Below are 16,502 nucleotides of genomic sequence, written 5' to 3'. Positions count from 1 at the left end.
ATTCCTGCCTGAGAACTTCTCCACGTGCTGTTCCTTCTGCCTGCAGTTCTCCACCCCCAGCCACATGTCTTCCTTGAAAAGACCTTTTCCAGCCTCTATTTAAATAAGCCCCGTTCCCCTATATTCTGTGACACTTACTGCCATTTCACATTGTTTTATTTGTTTTGTTGACTTCTTTTATTTCTTTATTGCCACACTTCCCCTTTTAAGTTCCATAAAAGAAATAACCTGTTGTGATCCACTCACAACAATACTCTCCCCAGCTACCTAATAATAAATACTAATTATTTGCTGAATGGATGGATGAATAAATAATGGATGGGTGGATGGATGGATGGATGGATGAAGTTGAAGTCTCTTAAGTTGAATTCATCACAAAATCCAGCCTACCATTTATTCATGCTATAGCTCCACTCAACCAGGCTCTCATGAACCTAACAAACCTATATCCATCCCATGTACTCCAGTCTGAGCTCCATTCATTTAATGAAATCTGTGATCTCTGGTGCTAACACTGATTTATCCCTCTCCTGACTTATATATAAAATATGCTTATTTAGTTAATAACTTTGCAGTATGTTTGCATTGTTTCCAATTGGATCACCTACCCACATTTCATCTAAGTTATAAATTTTAAATAAAAGACCTTATTTTTCTCATAACAAAAGCAATAAAGAAGTACACTTAGAAAATGTGAGAAATACTAAGTATAATGAAGCAAATATAAATCCTGCATAATTTCTCCACCACGAGTGAAATATTATAGATACTGTGGGGTTTTTTTCCATCTAGTTGTTTTCTATTTCATAACTTTGTGTACATTTGTGCATACATGTATAAGTATCCTGGATCCTACACATAACATGATCTGAGTATGTTCTCATATCATTATAAATATTTTTAAAAGCCTGTTTCATTGTATACCTAATCTTAAATTCTGTGTTTGAGAGTCACCAGTGAGTGTCAACAGAGTCCCAGTGTGCTAGGTACTGAAGTATATGTCGTCTCATTTTAAGTACTTAGTGCCTACTGAACCAGAAAAGAGAATATAAAGAATGTCTCACTTACTTGAGTAGCTGTGTTTCCAAGTGGCTCTGATAGGTTGTAAAAGCAAGAAGCAAAACTCCAGAATAATTTGAATCAGGGGTAAACGAGAAAGACTGAATCCCCAAATAAGCACACCTAGTTCAAATGTTGAGTGCATGAGCACACAGATGTCTTTCGTAAGTGTGTTTCTCCTAGAGCTCTAAAAGAATGAATTGGGAAACCTTAGCAGATCACTCTTCTCTGAAGTCCCAGCTGTGAAAATGACTCATGTTTTCCTTCTTTTCTAGAGTGACCGTCTCCTTATCAAGGGAGGCAGAATCGTCAACGATGATCAATCCTTTTATGCCGATATTTACATGGAAGATGGCTTAATAAAGTATGTATATAGAACCCTTCTCTTTATCTTTTTGTACTTCCTTTTTCTTCATTAGCAACCCAGAAAGAAGCTTGGATTTCATGACTGAAATGAAAAATCTGAATTCAATCAACAGAATGATACTGAGGGTCTCTTTGCACAAGCTGTCTAGGTAGTGCTCTGTGGGTCATGGAAAAGTGGCCACTGTCCTTAAGGATACTGAGAAATGTGCACAAATTACAGCACCCTAAATATGTTAGGTCTTGTGTAATAGTATCAAAGAAGTTTAAATCAGGATGAGTGATTTAGAAGTGCACAGAAAGGAGTCATCCATTTAGAGGTAAGGTTTGGGGGTAGAGAGGGTATTAAAACTGAACCTTGACATAAGGGCAGGACTTAGATGGGCAGGGCACAGATAGGACATGCATTTCAGGAAAGATTTCCAAATAGATTTATTAGGGATGTATAATTACTTTACAAAATGTTTTGCTATTAGATGCTTATAGGCAGCATAGCCAGATAACTTTTATGTGTAGGTTCCTTACACAGAGGATGTGATTTTCATGATCTTACACCAGTTAAAGCAAAGTACACTACCACACTGATAAGTTGTTGTGTGGGACTTGTGTAACCAACCCATCTTATTAGCCACCTCTGGCCTTATTCAGTTTTATTTTTATATTGAACTTCATTGGCTAGTATAAGATTTTGGTTTATAGGAGCTCTCTTGCTTATCTTTGAAAACTTGGCATAGATAGAATTTTCTGCAGGCAGATGTTCTTTACCAGGTCTCAAGTCTAGGCTAGCTTCTCCCTCTCTGTGTGCTCTCAAAACACCCTGAGCTCTTCTCAGTCATAGCAATTCTGACAGTCTTTGGCCCCCTTGAGAGCAAAGATCATATCTTGTTCATCTGCCTATCCCCAACACCTAACTCAGTACCCAGCACATAAAGATTTGACAAGAGCTACCTTTTATTAAGTGTGTACTATGTGCCAGGCACTGTGTTAAATATTTTACATGTTTTATCTCATTGAACCAGCCAGCAACGCTATGAATTAAGTACCATACTGTTATTACTTTCTTTTCTCAGATGAGGAGAAAGAGGCACAGAGAGTGTAAATAACTTGCTAAAGGTCAACTTATTAGTCAAATACATTGAATAAATGAGTGAGTGAATGAATGAAAAAATATAAGAATGAACATATTCGTTCATAGTTGCCTTGCCAATTTACACCATTACTTTTTCATATTAGAAGTAAGAGCAATGGAAATAATAGGCAAGCCAAACAATATAAACCAATAATATCTTCAAAATATAAGCCACAATTGATTTTATATTTTTCTATTACTAAAAAATTATATAGAGATGGTTCTATTTGGAGGTAGCAAGTCCCTTTATTTAGTGATTTGTAGAGATGGGAAAATTTAGTATCAAATGCTTCCTCCTCATCTCAGAGCTCATGGTAGGCATCACAAATTGATCACACAGTGCTTTAGGCATCCACTACCAGAGTTGAATATGCAAGATGAATCATTTTTGCCATCTCTATTAGAGACCGGAAGGCCACTTGCCAAGGATATTACAGAAGGACTTTAACCATCAGATGTGTATGTTGGTGGTGGAGAGAAAGTTGAACAAATGAGATCTTTATCCAATCCCGAAATTTAATGTATCACCAACAACCTTCTTATCACACATAGAGCATAAGAACAGAAATAAATTCCTCCCACTGTTATATTGTTGTTGGTCTGTCTATGAATATTTATGGAGTACTTCCTGTGTACCATGCAGTCGTGTAACAGACTGGGCTCAGGCTGTGCCAAATCATCATTCTGTCTTCCCCTGGGGACCTTACAGTCTTTTAGGGGAACTGCAATCCCTGTATATGTGCAAAGGACCTAACATTATTAGGTAGAGGCAATATCAAGTATTAAAGTAATAGAATAGATGAGATTCAGAGGAGAAAGAAGACTGGTTATTAATGATAGCTGATATTTATTGAATTCTCTGGTGCCTAACAATTCTATTGGCTTAACATGAATTCATATGTAGTCTACACAACAACCCTATCTATGGAAGAGGCATGTTTATTACATTTTATAGATGAAAGAATTGAGTCATGGTGAGGTTAAGTAACTTGGCCAAGGTCATAGAGCTAGTAACTGGCAGAGTCAAGACTGTGAATCCAGAGAGCCCACATCCAGAGCACAGCCACATTCTTATTTATTAGACTTGGCTGTCGGTAGAAGCTTGATGAAGGGGAGGAGATGGAAGCTGAGCCTTCAAGGATGACTGTCACATTGATCTGTGCACTGGAGAAAGAGAGGGAAGGCATTTCTGTTTCAGACTCAGTATTAAGCTAGTTGTTGAAATGGCTGAAAACACACATACATGAACACACACATAGGCCAGGCAATTCTTCATGCCCTTGGTTCTCCATTTCCCCTAGAGAAAAACCAGCGAGGGAGAAAAATGGGAGCAGAACTGGCCAGTGTCTGGACTCAAATGGAATTATGATCAGAGGCTGCATTGTTTCCACAGTGTGTTTTGAATTGTGGTGGCTCTGGAAAGTCCCAGTGGTGATGTGGTAAAGTTGAGCTCTTAGAGATGTCAGGAATACTATATTTTGGTTGCAGAATTTTGGCAGGCCAGTGGTGGACTTCTTATTGCCCCAAGAGAGTGTCCTTCTTGGCCAAACAAAAGGGGAAAGTACTCATGCCACTGGCGCTGGGGTACACATATCCCCAAGGTAGGAGATGTTTAATAGTAATGTAGAGACTTATGAATCCTAGGTCTACCTGGAATCCATAGTGAACAGGTTTGACCAGCTGTTTTAATCAAGAATATGATTTCACATGTTAACCAAGCAATGCTGCATGAATTGTGTAGGAACTAGTTCTATTTGTCACTTTCTTTGTAAGGTGTGCCTTTGAGATCCTCATTGGTTTAATTTCCACCTGAGTCTTCCCCTTGTTCCTCCCTGAGATGCTCTGAAGCTTCCTGGTGAAGCTGTATCTGGTAGAGGTTGTTGTAATCACGTTCCTTGGCTTAAAGCTTTTACTGGGACGCTGACCACATAAAAGCAGCTGGTGCTGGAGGCATCTGCATCTTTGACTTCCTCCTTGTCAATCTGCTGTCAGCTATGATTGGCTGATAAATGTTCAGGGAAGGGTGGAATTGGTAGTGAAGACTGAGGTGGGAAATGACCCAGACAGAAGCCTTTTCTTAGGAGCACAGATGATTCTGCTTAGAAGGTAGCTAAGTTCCCACACCTGTTCTTTAAATGATTCATTACTTCCTTCAGTCTCTCCTAACAGTTCATCATTTTGCACTATTTAGATCCTTCACCAAATGTTATTCCTTACCCTTAACTCAGATAAAGAACAGAGTAAAAGGAATGATAAAAACACTTATTTTTTAAAAAATACTTATCACACACACTATCTTCTAGATACTGTTAAACCACTGGGGTTATAGTACCAAGCCAGGACACTTGGTCCCACCAAATGACATATCAGTTTGTTCTGTGTCTATACAATTGTTTTCTGTATATATATCTTTGTTTATAGATAAACTTGTGAGTCACTTGGAAAAATTACTTTGGCAAATATTAGTAACACTGTTTAAAATCCTTGTAACACTATGTTTAGGATGGAAGTTGCTCTTTTAAATTACCGGTTGTTTCACTGTCTTTCCAGGCAAATTGGAGACAATCTGATTGTCCCTGGAGGAGTGAAGACCATCGAAGCCAATGGGAAGATGGTGATCCCTGGAGGCATCGACGTCCACACTCACTTCCAGATGCCATACAAGGGAATGACCACAGTGGATGACTTCTTCCAAGGGACAAAGGCGGCCTTAGCAGGTGGCACCACCATGATCAGTAAGTCTTTAGATTTTACACACTCCTGTGCCCCAGAGGCGTATGTTCAGCAAATATGTTAACCACAGTGCTCTCTCATGGTAACTTGTACACTTCCCTCAATTAAGTTTGTAGACTTTCTGCCTAATGGGGCTGAGAAAAGCAGGAAATGGGCAGCTCCTGAGACTGCACAGAGGAGATCCATGAGGCTCTTGGCCATGGAAGCAGCTGTCCTGTCCTGTCTGCCTTAGCAGCAGCAGGAGCTGGCTCTTGCCGTGGGTGGGGAATCTGGAAATGTCATCTCTGGGCTAGTCACTGAGGAAAGTGGACTTTTTAAAAAGTTGTGGAGAGGGGACAAAAAGTTATTTCAAAACTGTCAGCTTGGGTCTGAGGGAGGAAGGGGCAGAGTACACGGCAGAGCACTATGAATGGGGTTCAGGAGTACCCCAGAGAGTGATAGTGGAGACTCAGTTCTTGGGAATTTAGTGGGCTTCAGTGGCGTTTAGTGCTATCTGGTCTGTACCGTATTTTGATCAATTCATCTTTAAGATTAGGCAAAGCTGTGGCAGTGGTTTCCCTTGTTTCCTATTTTTTATTCATTTATTTTTTTCTAGTAACTATTGCAATTCCAAAGAAACCTAGGGAGTTGCATGCCATTGGGTTACTGACCGATAGCATTCCAGGGCAGTCTTTCCTGTTCCAGAGGAATCCCGATGAATTGGGTCCCATCCCAGTGCTGACCCCAAACTTGGTCAGCCAGAGCACTGTTTATTTTCACACCATTTACGTCCACCCGAGAGCACAGTACAGCCTGAGACGTTGAATCAGCCGCTGTCTGTTATGCCCTTTTGACGGGAGCACCAGCAGGGTTCAGCTTCAGCTAGTTGGGTGTGGAAGGCCAAGAAAATTGCATCAAGGCCATAAAAGGTGCAATTCCGGGAGAACCAGGCTTTTCTGTAGCTGAAGGAGGGGAAGCCAGCTGACTTTTCCGCAGCTGCCGGCCCACGAAAGCCCTGGTGTTGCTCCAGACATTAGTAATGTAGCTCCACACATTTGCTTTCTGATAAGTGCACTTGGGCTGCCTTGTGAGAAGGCAGCAGAAATGAGCGACATTGGCTTGGCTTTCTGCCACCAAGGCAAGGAGTTGGGCCTGTTCAGTATCCTTGGGATTCACATTATGCTCGGTCTTCCACATCAGGGAAGGAACAGGAGGAAAGTCAGAGTTCCCAGTGACAAGACAGTAAAGCATGCAAAGAACCACCAAAGCCTTCATGTCCTTCGTAGATAAGTTAGAAGCCCTGGAGATGTAATAGAAACCTCATAATCCCACATCACTGTTAGATTTTGGCTATATATTCTGCACATATATTTTTTTCCTGTTTAACAAAAATAGGATAATAGTATAGTGTATGCACTTAACTGTATTTTAGCCTGCCATTTTCACTAAGTAACATGTCATGGATGTCATGCACATCTTTCCATTCATTTGCTTTTATTCTACCAAACATTTAAAATGAATTTCTAGTCATTTATTTTATGAAAGCATCTGACTTATGTATTTAACCCAATTTCCCTATTGTTAAAGATTTCACTTGTTTCCAGTTTTTCACATGTAAGTATATATAAATAATGTTTGCAGTGGCAAACATCCTCAGAACTAAAATTTTGTGGACAGCCTTATTTATTTCCATAGGAAAAATTCTTAGGCATGGGAATAATTCCTGGGTTAAAGGTATGAAAAATGTCCAGGTTTTTGATGTCTATTTCAAAATTGTGCTCAGGAAAGTTGTACCAATTTACACTTTGCCTTAGCTTCCCAGAGGAATTATGAAAGTGTAACTTTTGCCTTATCCTCACCAACTATAGATACTGTTATTTTTTGAAATATCATCCATGGTTGTGGATCAAAGAACAAGTTTAGGTCTCAAGGAAACCAGATTCTTAACAAAAAGTTTCATGGAAATAAGACCTGTGAGCCTGAGAGTCAGGTTCCCTTAACTGACACCAGCTCTCCCCTGTGGCAATAAGCAGAGGACCTCCATGTCTTGCACCTGACATAATCTTAACACCCCTCCTTCCACCCTTGGAAGAGAGCCTGACTTTTATCACTAGCAGTGACCGCCCCCCAGCACTAGTCATAACAGCGCATAGTAGGCACTCATTGATAGCTAACATTTATTGAGCACTTGCTATGAACCAGGCATCGGGCGAAGCACTTTCCATGCATTTTCCCATTTGTATGTATGTATGTATGTATGTATTATTTATTTTTGTCTCCCGGGGCTAGAGTGCAGTGGCGTGATCACAGCTCATTGTAGCCTCAAACTCCTGGGCTCAAGTGATCCTCCTGCCTCAGCTTTCCAAGTAGCTGGGACTACAGACACACATCACCACACTCAGCTAATTTTTCTATTTTTCACAGACACTGGGTCTCCTCTTGCTCAGGCTAGTCTCGAACTCCTGGGCTCAACTGATCCCCCTGCCCCGGCCTCCTAAAGTGCTAGGATTACAGGTGTGAGCCACTGTGCCTGGCCCATTTTCCCATTTAATCTTATGGCAAACTAAGAAGGAAGACACTATTATACCCCATCCCCAGTCCACTGGGCACCCATTTTAAGAAGAGAAAACTGAGGTTTAGAGGAGCTAGTAATTTGTCCCAAATCACATAGCTAAGTGACATTTAAATCATCAGCATCCTTGAAACTACCAGGTTAGTTCCATGCTCAGGAAATAGAGATTGTGTAGTCACAGCTAAGCAAGCAGGAGCAGGCCTGAGTAGAGGGGAGCAAAGGCTGTGTCTGTGAGTCACCCATCTGGAGCCTCTGTCGTTCAGTTGACCACGTGGTGCCTGAGCCCGAGTCCAGCCTGACTGAGGCCTATGAGAAGTGGCGAGAGTGGGCCGACGGGAAGAGCTGCTGTGACTACGCCTTGCATGTGGACATCACCCACTGGAACGACAGCGTCAAGCAGGAAGTGCAGAACCTCATCAAGGACAAAGGTGAGCCCAAACATACCCTCCTCCCTCCTCCCTTGGCTTCTCCTTGCCTATCCTTCCAGCACCATCCACTCATTCGGGTCACTTTCCCTTGCTTGGGGCCTGGAACCTTGAGTGTAAATACTGGATGTAGGGATACCGCTATGTTTCAGGCACTTTACATATGCAGTCTTACTCCTTACAGGATCCCCATGAGATAGGGATTGTTATTCCTGTCGCCACTGTGCAGCTGGAGAAACTTAGACTCAGCATAAGTAGCCCAAGGTCACAGAATTAGGAAGCTGTAGATCTATCCGAAGTCTATACTCTTCACCTCCATGCATTTCTGCCCATTTTGCAGAGGAAGAAACTGTGGTTAGGAAATTTTAACGTACTTATATAAGGTCACGTGGCTAGTTGATATGAGATCAGGGATTTTTAACCCCTATCATTTTTACTCCAGAGATCAAACCATTACTATAACAATGGCATCCTCGGAAAAAGCTAAGACATTCCCAGGAGCAAGGATGTGTTGTTACACAGGCTAGGAGCTTAGAGTGAGAAAACATGTATGTGTGTGTGTGTGTGTGTGTGTGTGTCCTTTCAGTGAGTACATGATTTAGGTTCCATTGTCTTAGATCCTTCTGTTCTCTGCTTCTTTCTACATTTTTGATCATCAGATATTTCACCACTCCCTGTACAGGTACACATAGGTGCAATGTGCCCGGCATGGTAAGGCGGCCTGGGGGACTCAGGGAAGTGTGAATAATGGCCTCTGCTGAGCTTCCAAGGCAAAAGGAAGCAGGCCCATGAAGAGCAATAGAAAAAAATGCCACAAGATGCAAGAACTGTTATCAAATGAGTAGTCTAGGCACAAAGGCCAGGAGTTCAGTGGAACAGAGTGCACCTGGGCTTGGAGGGGAAAGGATGACCCCTCAGAAGATAAGGTTTTCTTTCCATCTCCCTCCTTAACCCATAAGCCCTGCCCAGTCCTGACACAGAATGTGACATTAACCTCCTCCCTTTTTTTAATGTATTTTTATTTTCTTCTACACTAGGCATCTCACCTGGAGTAGAAAATTGAATGGCTTTAACACCCACTTCCCTATCAAAGAGCCTGGGTCATTACACAGATGACACAGAAGCTTTTGGGAAGGGTACTGTTGGGAAAAACTGCCCTGAGTTGAACCACTCTGGGCAGGGAAGTTCTCAGATTACAACCCACTTTTGGCCTGGAACACTGTGGGCTGAGATGGCCCTAATGGTTAGAGACCAAAATTATCCTCCTTTCCTTAAAATGATTCTCTGTTCCCCAGTCCCACCTATTTCTGTAAATCACTATATTAATAGTTTATTCTGGGTGAAAATTACATAGCTCTTTCCTTATAACTCTTAAGACTTTAGATGTCTAAGCACAAGGTGAAATTTGCCTTCTACCCATGAGTTCTGTCCGTTCTCTGAGGACAGGGTATGCATCTTAGTTCTCTGCACAGGTCTAGTTCAGAGCAGGCATTCATCAAACAGTAAAAGAAACAGATCCTAGGAAATCTATTAGTGGAGACCAAATATGCACCAGGCCTAGTGCTAAGAGCTCTGTATGTGTTAAGTCCTTTAATGTTCATGACCACCTTGTGAAGTAGGGTATTGTTATTCTTCCATTTTGCAGATAAGGAAACCAAGGCCCAGAGAGCTTAAGTATCCTAAACTCACTGAACTAGTGTATGGGTGGATTCCATGGGTACAGCCCCCTACTGTGTGAACATGACCAGTGTGCTAGAGTGATTCTCAGTTATATCTACTACCTTGAGTAGTATCGAAGTTTGTGGACCTTCTGGGCTGGGGAATGCTAGAGGGGGAGGTGAGAAAGAGGTGCAGAAGAAGAGACCATTTCACTATGCCATCACCTAGGAATTGTTGACTTTATTGGGTGGGGATGGGCATAGTAAAATGTTCTTGGAGAATGCGAAGCATTTGCTTTATTGTAGACAGCAGCCTGGGTAATGTGCTTGGGTCCCATGGGCGATGGAAGTGGGAGGAAAGGATGGAGGGTGACTGTGATAATGTTGTCTTTCTCCTATTCTTCCTCTCTTCCCTCTCTTGCAGGGGTTAACTCCTTCATGGTTTACATGGCCTATAAGGATTTGTATCAAGTGTCCAACACAGAGGTAACAGCCCATTTGCTGTGTAGTTTGGGGTATCTGGATGGGTTTCCTATTGTTGTTGATGACCTTGGCCGTTGTAACATGAGTCACTGTGGTCACTGCGGGAGACTGCTGGGCCAGAGTGCTTCTTCAAGCCCTTGCAGTTCACGCTACATTTTAAATAAGGTAACAGGCAGAGTGCCCGTGGCAAAGCAGACAGGGAGCTAGAATTTCCACTGGCAGCAGCTTTCTTAAAAGGGTAAGAGGGAGGGCATGCTTAAATCTCCATCCAAGCTCCATCTGCACAAGCTTCAGACCCCTCAGAAGCTCAAATGTGAGGTTCTCCACCCTGCAGGATCAGAAGGGCTTTTCTGCTATTTGTTACTACAAATACAAGCCTGCCTCTACTCTCTTCCTAAGAAATTCCTGGCATGTGTTTGTTTTAGACAAAGGTCAGGTTTTCAGAGGAAATAGAAGAAATTAATTCCTGTGTCTCCTGGTTAGGAAGTAAAGTTATGTCTATCTTGAGAGGTTAAGAGATAAGAGTTTCAGCTTTCATATTAACTTCTGGCCGGGTTGTAGTGGCTTTCTGGAACACTATTTGAGGATTCTGAAGCCCTGTCTCAGCTCAAATAATTCCATTGAAAATGTGTACTAGAGGCAGAGGGGAGGGGTTGGTAGTACTTTGTTATGTATTTGTCCTGTCTGCCTAAGAGACATGATAGGTTCTTTATACAGACAAAATTTCTTAGAGTTTTTTTTTTGGATTAGCACTTTTCTTTGTTCATGCATATTTTAGTCTATATTTCTACCCGAGTCACGTATTTCCTCTGGTTTGCCCCATTTGTTTTAGCTTTGGCTTTAGTAATTGGCCCTTGTGTGAAGTTGCTAAAAGTGGCTTGCAAAGGTGACAAAGAATCATTTCTATTTCAGCTCTATGAGATCTTCACCTGCCTGGGAGAGCTGGGGGCCATTGCTCAAGTTCATGCTGAGAATGGGGACATCATTGCCCAGGTAACACCATGCAGCTCGCTGGAGTGTGCTTTCTGCACAGACTTGGGTCTGCACCCAATTTGTTTCCTCATTTCTTTGGTGTTGCTTGAGCTCCCAATATGTGGAAAGCACTGTCCTAAGTACCCTGCTGACGCTAGAACCTGCGCTAAAGAAGCTCACGATCTAGGAAGAAAAGAGGGGCAATGTAGATAAGCAAGGAGGAACTAGAAGATGGTGTAAAACTCGAAGAGATCTGGCCATTCTGGAGAATCAAAAGAGGGATCCTGGAAGAGGAGGTTTTCAAATTGGGCCATTTTGTGGGACAGCATTTCTGATTGTCTTCTGAAATGGGTCAAAGCTATGTGACATTTTCTGTCCTACAGGAAAACCCTAAGGCAGCATTTCTCAGAAGCCAGAAAGCAGATCCAGTTCTGTGGAACTCACAGGCTTAGAAAATAAAGAATTTAGGTCCTGTGGGGATCAGATGTCCCACTGGTTTCCTAGAAATCATATTGAGAAACTCCAGGAAAGAGTGATGGAAGTGAGGGCCCCAAGGCCCAAATTGGTCATTTATAAGGAAGCAGAAAGCAGTTCTCTCTCCGTCTCCTGGGCTGCTTAATGGAATAGATGCACAGATGTGTCTCAGGAAGGATTTTGTTTATCTCAGAAACATTCAGGATTGGTCTCTGCTGGGAGGAGAGAGCCATAAAAGAAGAGTGAGCTTTCTCAGTCCATTTGATAACATTAACAACGAGAAACCATTATTCATTCTTTCAAAGAGTATTTCCTGAGCACTTTGTGCCAGGCACCAGACTGTTGAGGTGAGCCAGAACAGATGCATTCCATAGCTCACAAACGCTTGCGCTCTGCTCCAAGACTTGGTGAGTGTGGTCAGCGGGGCTATGGGAAGAACGTATAGGCTGACCCTCGTCGCATTAGTATGTTCCCATTTAATCTTCTCCCGACCCTTTAAGGATGCCATCATCCTCCCTGTTTTATAGATGAGAACATCAAGGCTCAGAAGGTTTAGGTCATTGGCCCACGAGTCCCAGCAAATAACTGGGAGAACCAAATCTTGACCCCTAAGGCGATGTGCCTCAGTGAGCATCTCTGCCCAGAGATGGTGCATCTGGGCCTCTTGTTCCCCAAGCCCAGCCACAGGGCCCCCCTGGGAGGCAGCACCCCAGCGGTGCAGGGCTCCAGCTGTGGTGATTTCAGACTGTGTGGTTGTCTCGCTGGTGGAGGAGGTGAGCTAAGCATGCAGTTTCCTCTCACTGTGACCAACGAGGCTAATTAGGCCCCTGACAGTGCGTTCGGCCACGTCCCCCTCACACCCAGAGATAATGAAATCATTTTCCATACAGGGCCCACATGCCTTGCTCTCATGGGAGGCGCCCTGGTGGTGTTAGAATTGCAATCCTCCCCCTTCTCCACGTTTTCAGGGCAGCAGCCAGAGGTCTCAGTCTTGCCTTCAGCTGCCCTGGAAACCAAAATCCCTGCCACTTCATTCTAGCCCCTGTAGAGGCAAATGGACCCCAACTCAAAGCCCCTTTCTCAGCTTCTTTCCTCTTGTGGCTCCTTAGCACAGAAGTTTGTCTGATCCCGCTCCTCCCCCAACCCCCACCCTTTCCTTACCTTGGGAAGACTGTTCTCAGCTGAGAAAAGAATAAGGGCATTTTTCCATTTGGATGAGTTTCTTGTGTGTGTTTATTAAATTCAGCTTGAGCTGAAAGATTTTATCACATTTCTAAATGAAGGCAGCTGCTGTACTCAGAGTTTCTTGCTAAAAGTGACTAAAGAGAAGAAATCTTTCCCTTTGAGTGCAAACAAGGGCAGTTTTCAAAAATCTCAAGTTGATGAGACAGTCTGAGAGTACAGTATCTTTAGTCATTCGTTTAACAATTATTTGTTGAGCGCCTATACTCAAGTATAGGGAAGTCTTCCCAAGTCTTAGGGAAGATGAAAAAGGCAGGGTCCCTTTCTTCATGGAGCAACCTACAGTTGTGCCATGACACAAACGATGATGTACTTGTAGCTGTGATGAGTGCTACCAAGTGCCCACTGCTGTCCCCCCCCACCATGTAAGGTAGCATCCATGGGCTTCACATGCCATTCTTAACCTTCCAGCTGTAGGGATGCCATGGCTTTAGAATAGGTCTTCCCAACACGAACAGTGCATTAAAATCACTAGATTTTACTAATTCCAGAAATTCTGATTCAGTAGGGCAGTAGTAGAGTTCAGGCAAGTGTATTTTGAAAATGTGGCTTGGCGATTTGAATGTGTTTGGAAACCACTGCTTGAGCCAACTTCGTCCTCTGCATTGTCCTGGCACACTTGCACAAGACAGAATTGAGAGTGTCATATAAGACAGAACATGCTTTAGTTGGAGACCTTAACCCTTGTGTGACCTGAGGCAGTTTAGAGTGGACACTCACTAGAGTTTGGAAGAAATTTAATTCAGTTCAAGTTTCAATAAGCAAGAGCAGTGAGAATGAAAAGTAGGGGTGCTTTGCTGGAAAATTCAACCTCTGACTTTTTTTTTTTTAGTTCTGTAGAGCTGGAGATAGTGGTTGCTTATATAGTATATGCATTTTCCCTCCTACTCCTCTTTTAGAAATTTGTATTATTAAAAACAAAAACCAAAACGGTCTTCTTTTCCAGGTGGTAAGAATCCTTTCCTTTCTGAACACCTCATAGTTTCAGAGTGAGACAAGGCTTTGTGCCATTCACGATCTCTCCTGCGTCTCACACTTTCCCAAAATACTCCCAGGCCACTGGGCCAGGCTTGCTGGTACAGAGGTTCATAGGAACTAGCCTTAGTAATTTGAGAGTGAAAGCCAATGAAACTGCAGATATGGCGATTTAGGATTTCTGCCAATTCCAATTAGTGCATGTATGTGTTCACCACCCAGCCACCTGCTTTTTCCAGAAAGCTAACCAGCATCTGAGGAGTGTAGCCATCAGCCACGAGGTGTTTCTGACCACAACTTGACTAAATAGAATTTGACCAAAATTCTATTGGTCAAAATTCTATTACCAACTTAGGTAATGTTGTTTAAAGACATTATTTGTCTGGTTAAATTCTGAATCCATTCATTTAAGCCATAGATTTAAAGCATAAAAACCCTCTGAGAGATTTATTAAATTATGGGTTGTTAGGATTTAACCTCACATCTTTGGATTTGGTAGGCTAGGATAGAACCATAAATCTGTATTGCTACAAAATCAGCTCAGGTGATTCTGATGTAGTTGGTGGGCAGCCCACTCTTTGGGAAACATAGCACTAAACTCTAAGCTCCATGAGGTCAGGGGCCACATTGCTTTAATGCAAGTACTAACCTCAGAGCTTAGCATGAAGCAGATACTCAATACATTTTGTAGAATGAATGAGTTTAAAATGCATGCATGAATAAAGAAACGAGTTAAGCAAGCATAGTTTCAGAGGTAAATGGGTTTGAAAGAGATGAAGAATAAGTGACCTGGTGTGACTTTTGATGGGTAAGGCAGACAAAACAGGCATACACTAATAAATCTTCCTTTTAATAAAAGCAACTCACCCTTAAATGCTTTTCTCCACCTATTAATTAAGACTACCCTATATTGCAACTCCAAATATAGAATTAATACATTTGTTCAACATACACATTTTTATTCTTTTTTTCCCTTGAGTACGTCTTTAGATCAGAACATTCTAGTGTCATTTTTCCAAATCTCAGTTGAGCTTACCTAACAGCTGTTTCTATTCTTTTCTCACTCTAGGAGCAAACCCGCATGTTGGAGATGGGGATAACTGGCCCAGAAGGCCATGTACTGAGCAGACCAGAGGAGGTAAGTTGCAGGGGGTGAAGGTGGAGGGTGGGGTGTAAGGAGAGGGAGACAGGAGCAGTGAGGATTGAATTCTTAACAGCATCTTCCAGGAGCCTCCTGTCATCACAGTTCCCACAGCCTTGCTGTGGCCTGCCGCTCATTTTGCATTTGGAGTCTCTGTGTTTGGCCTAGCTTCCTGAGCCACGTACATACACAACATAGGAATACACATCGCCGAAAGGTGGTGAGAACCGAGGAATACCAGATAGCAGTATTGGGACATTTGTTTCAAAGACCACTTCTGCCTGACCCTAGCTCAAGAGCCCGTGAGAAAATTAGAAAGGAATGTCAAGGGATGGTTACTTCTCATCCCTAATCTCTCTAAAAATAACACAAGTTAGAGTGCCCTTCACAGCTATTCAGTAGGAGTGTTAAATTTCTAATTCCTTTCTTAATCAGTGTGAATCTCAGAGAATTTCCACTTACTCCCTCATTTCATATTACGTTTTGAGGCCTACAAAATATTGGCCATATGGATAGGAGGCTGAATGGGCTTTTTATAGGCATTATGCCCATCAATTTGCTTAAGGTGACGATTACATCTGGTACGAAAGTTTCCCACATGTAAAAGGAATGATGATTTGTGTCCGTGCTTAGCAGCCAAACAGCGAATAAAAGGTAACTAGTGGTTGGTTCCATGTCTCTGGGATGTCAGCAACTTCACTTACTGGCACGAGGCACAGAGCTGGGAATTGGCTGTCCATATGGCTGAAAGCAAGTTGGCTTTGCAAGTGCAGCCTGGGTCTGGCACCTGCAGCGAATTAAAGGCCCTTCATGGTAGTGAAACGAGTCCTGTTCCTGCCCTGGCATTCCAACCTCTTCAACAGGTAGAAAAAGGAATCAGAACCAGAAATGATTGCATTCCCATTGCCCATCTCTTTTAGAGTCTTATTTAAAATTAAAATGTAACACATACTAAAAAAAAGCGTTGTTATCATAAGGATGCAATGAATTTTCACAAACGGAATACATTTGTATAACCAGCATCCAGCTGGTGAAACAGAATATTATCAATACCCCAGAAACTGCTTTGTGTCTAGTGATATTTTTGTTGCCACTTGAAATAATTTATAATTTTGTGATTGGGGTTCCAGTCACACACATTCCTGAAAAATCCGTTTCCTTAATAATGCCTGATCCCTTCTACAGAATGCTCATACCTAGAACTGTGTTAATTACATGTGTTATCTCAGTTACCCTTGCTGGTATTCTGGACGGGTGGCATTGTCGTACAGGTAAAGAAACTGAAGCTTGGAGAGGT

General features: G+C 42.4%; 1 protein-coding gene across 2 annotated transcripts in view; it reads left to right on the top strand.

The window, feature by feature from the left end:
* The window catches only part of DPYSL3 (dihydropyrimidinase like 3), a 98,929-nt gene that overhangs the window by 67,640 nt on the left and 14,787 nt on the right, over positions 1-16,502 (top strand). For both annotated transcript variants that reach the window (XM_069484170.1, XM_069484171.1), the window contains exons 2-7: positions 1,335-1,423; positions 5,102-5,286; positions 8,099-8,263; positions 10,343-10,404; positions 11,314-11,394; positions 15,134-15,202. In XM_069484170.1, the coding sequence (XP_069340271.1) occupies positions 1,335-1,423; positions 5,102-5,286; positions 8,099-8,263; positions 10,343-10,404; positions 11,314-11,394; positions 15,134-15,202 (651 nt within the window). The remainder of the gene's footprint in view (positions 1-1,334; positions 1,424-5,101; positions 5,287-8,098; positions 8,264-10,342; positions 10,405-11,313; positions 11,395-15,133; positions 15,203-16,502) is intronic.

The sequence above is a fragment of the Eulemur rufifrons genome, chromosome 10 (genome assembly GCF_041146395.1).
Source record: "Eulemur rufifrons isolate Redbay chromosome 10, OSU_ERuf_1, whole genome shotgun sequence".
Taxonomy (NCBI): domain Eukaryota; kingdom Metazoa; phylum Chordata; class Mammalia; order Primates; family Lemuridae; genus Eulemur; species Eulemur rufifrons.
This window is presented reverse-complemented; position numbering and strand designations above follow the sequence as displayed.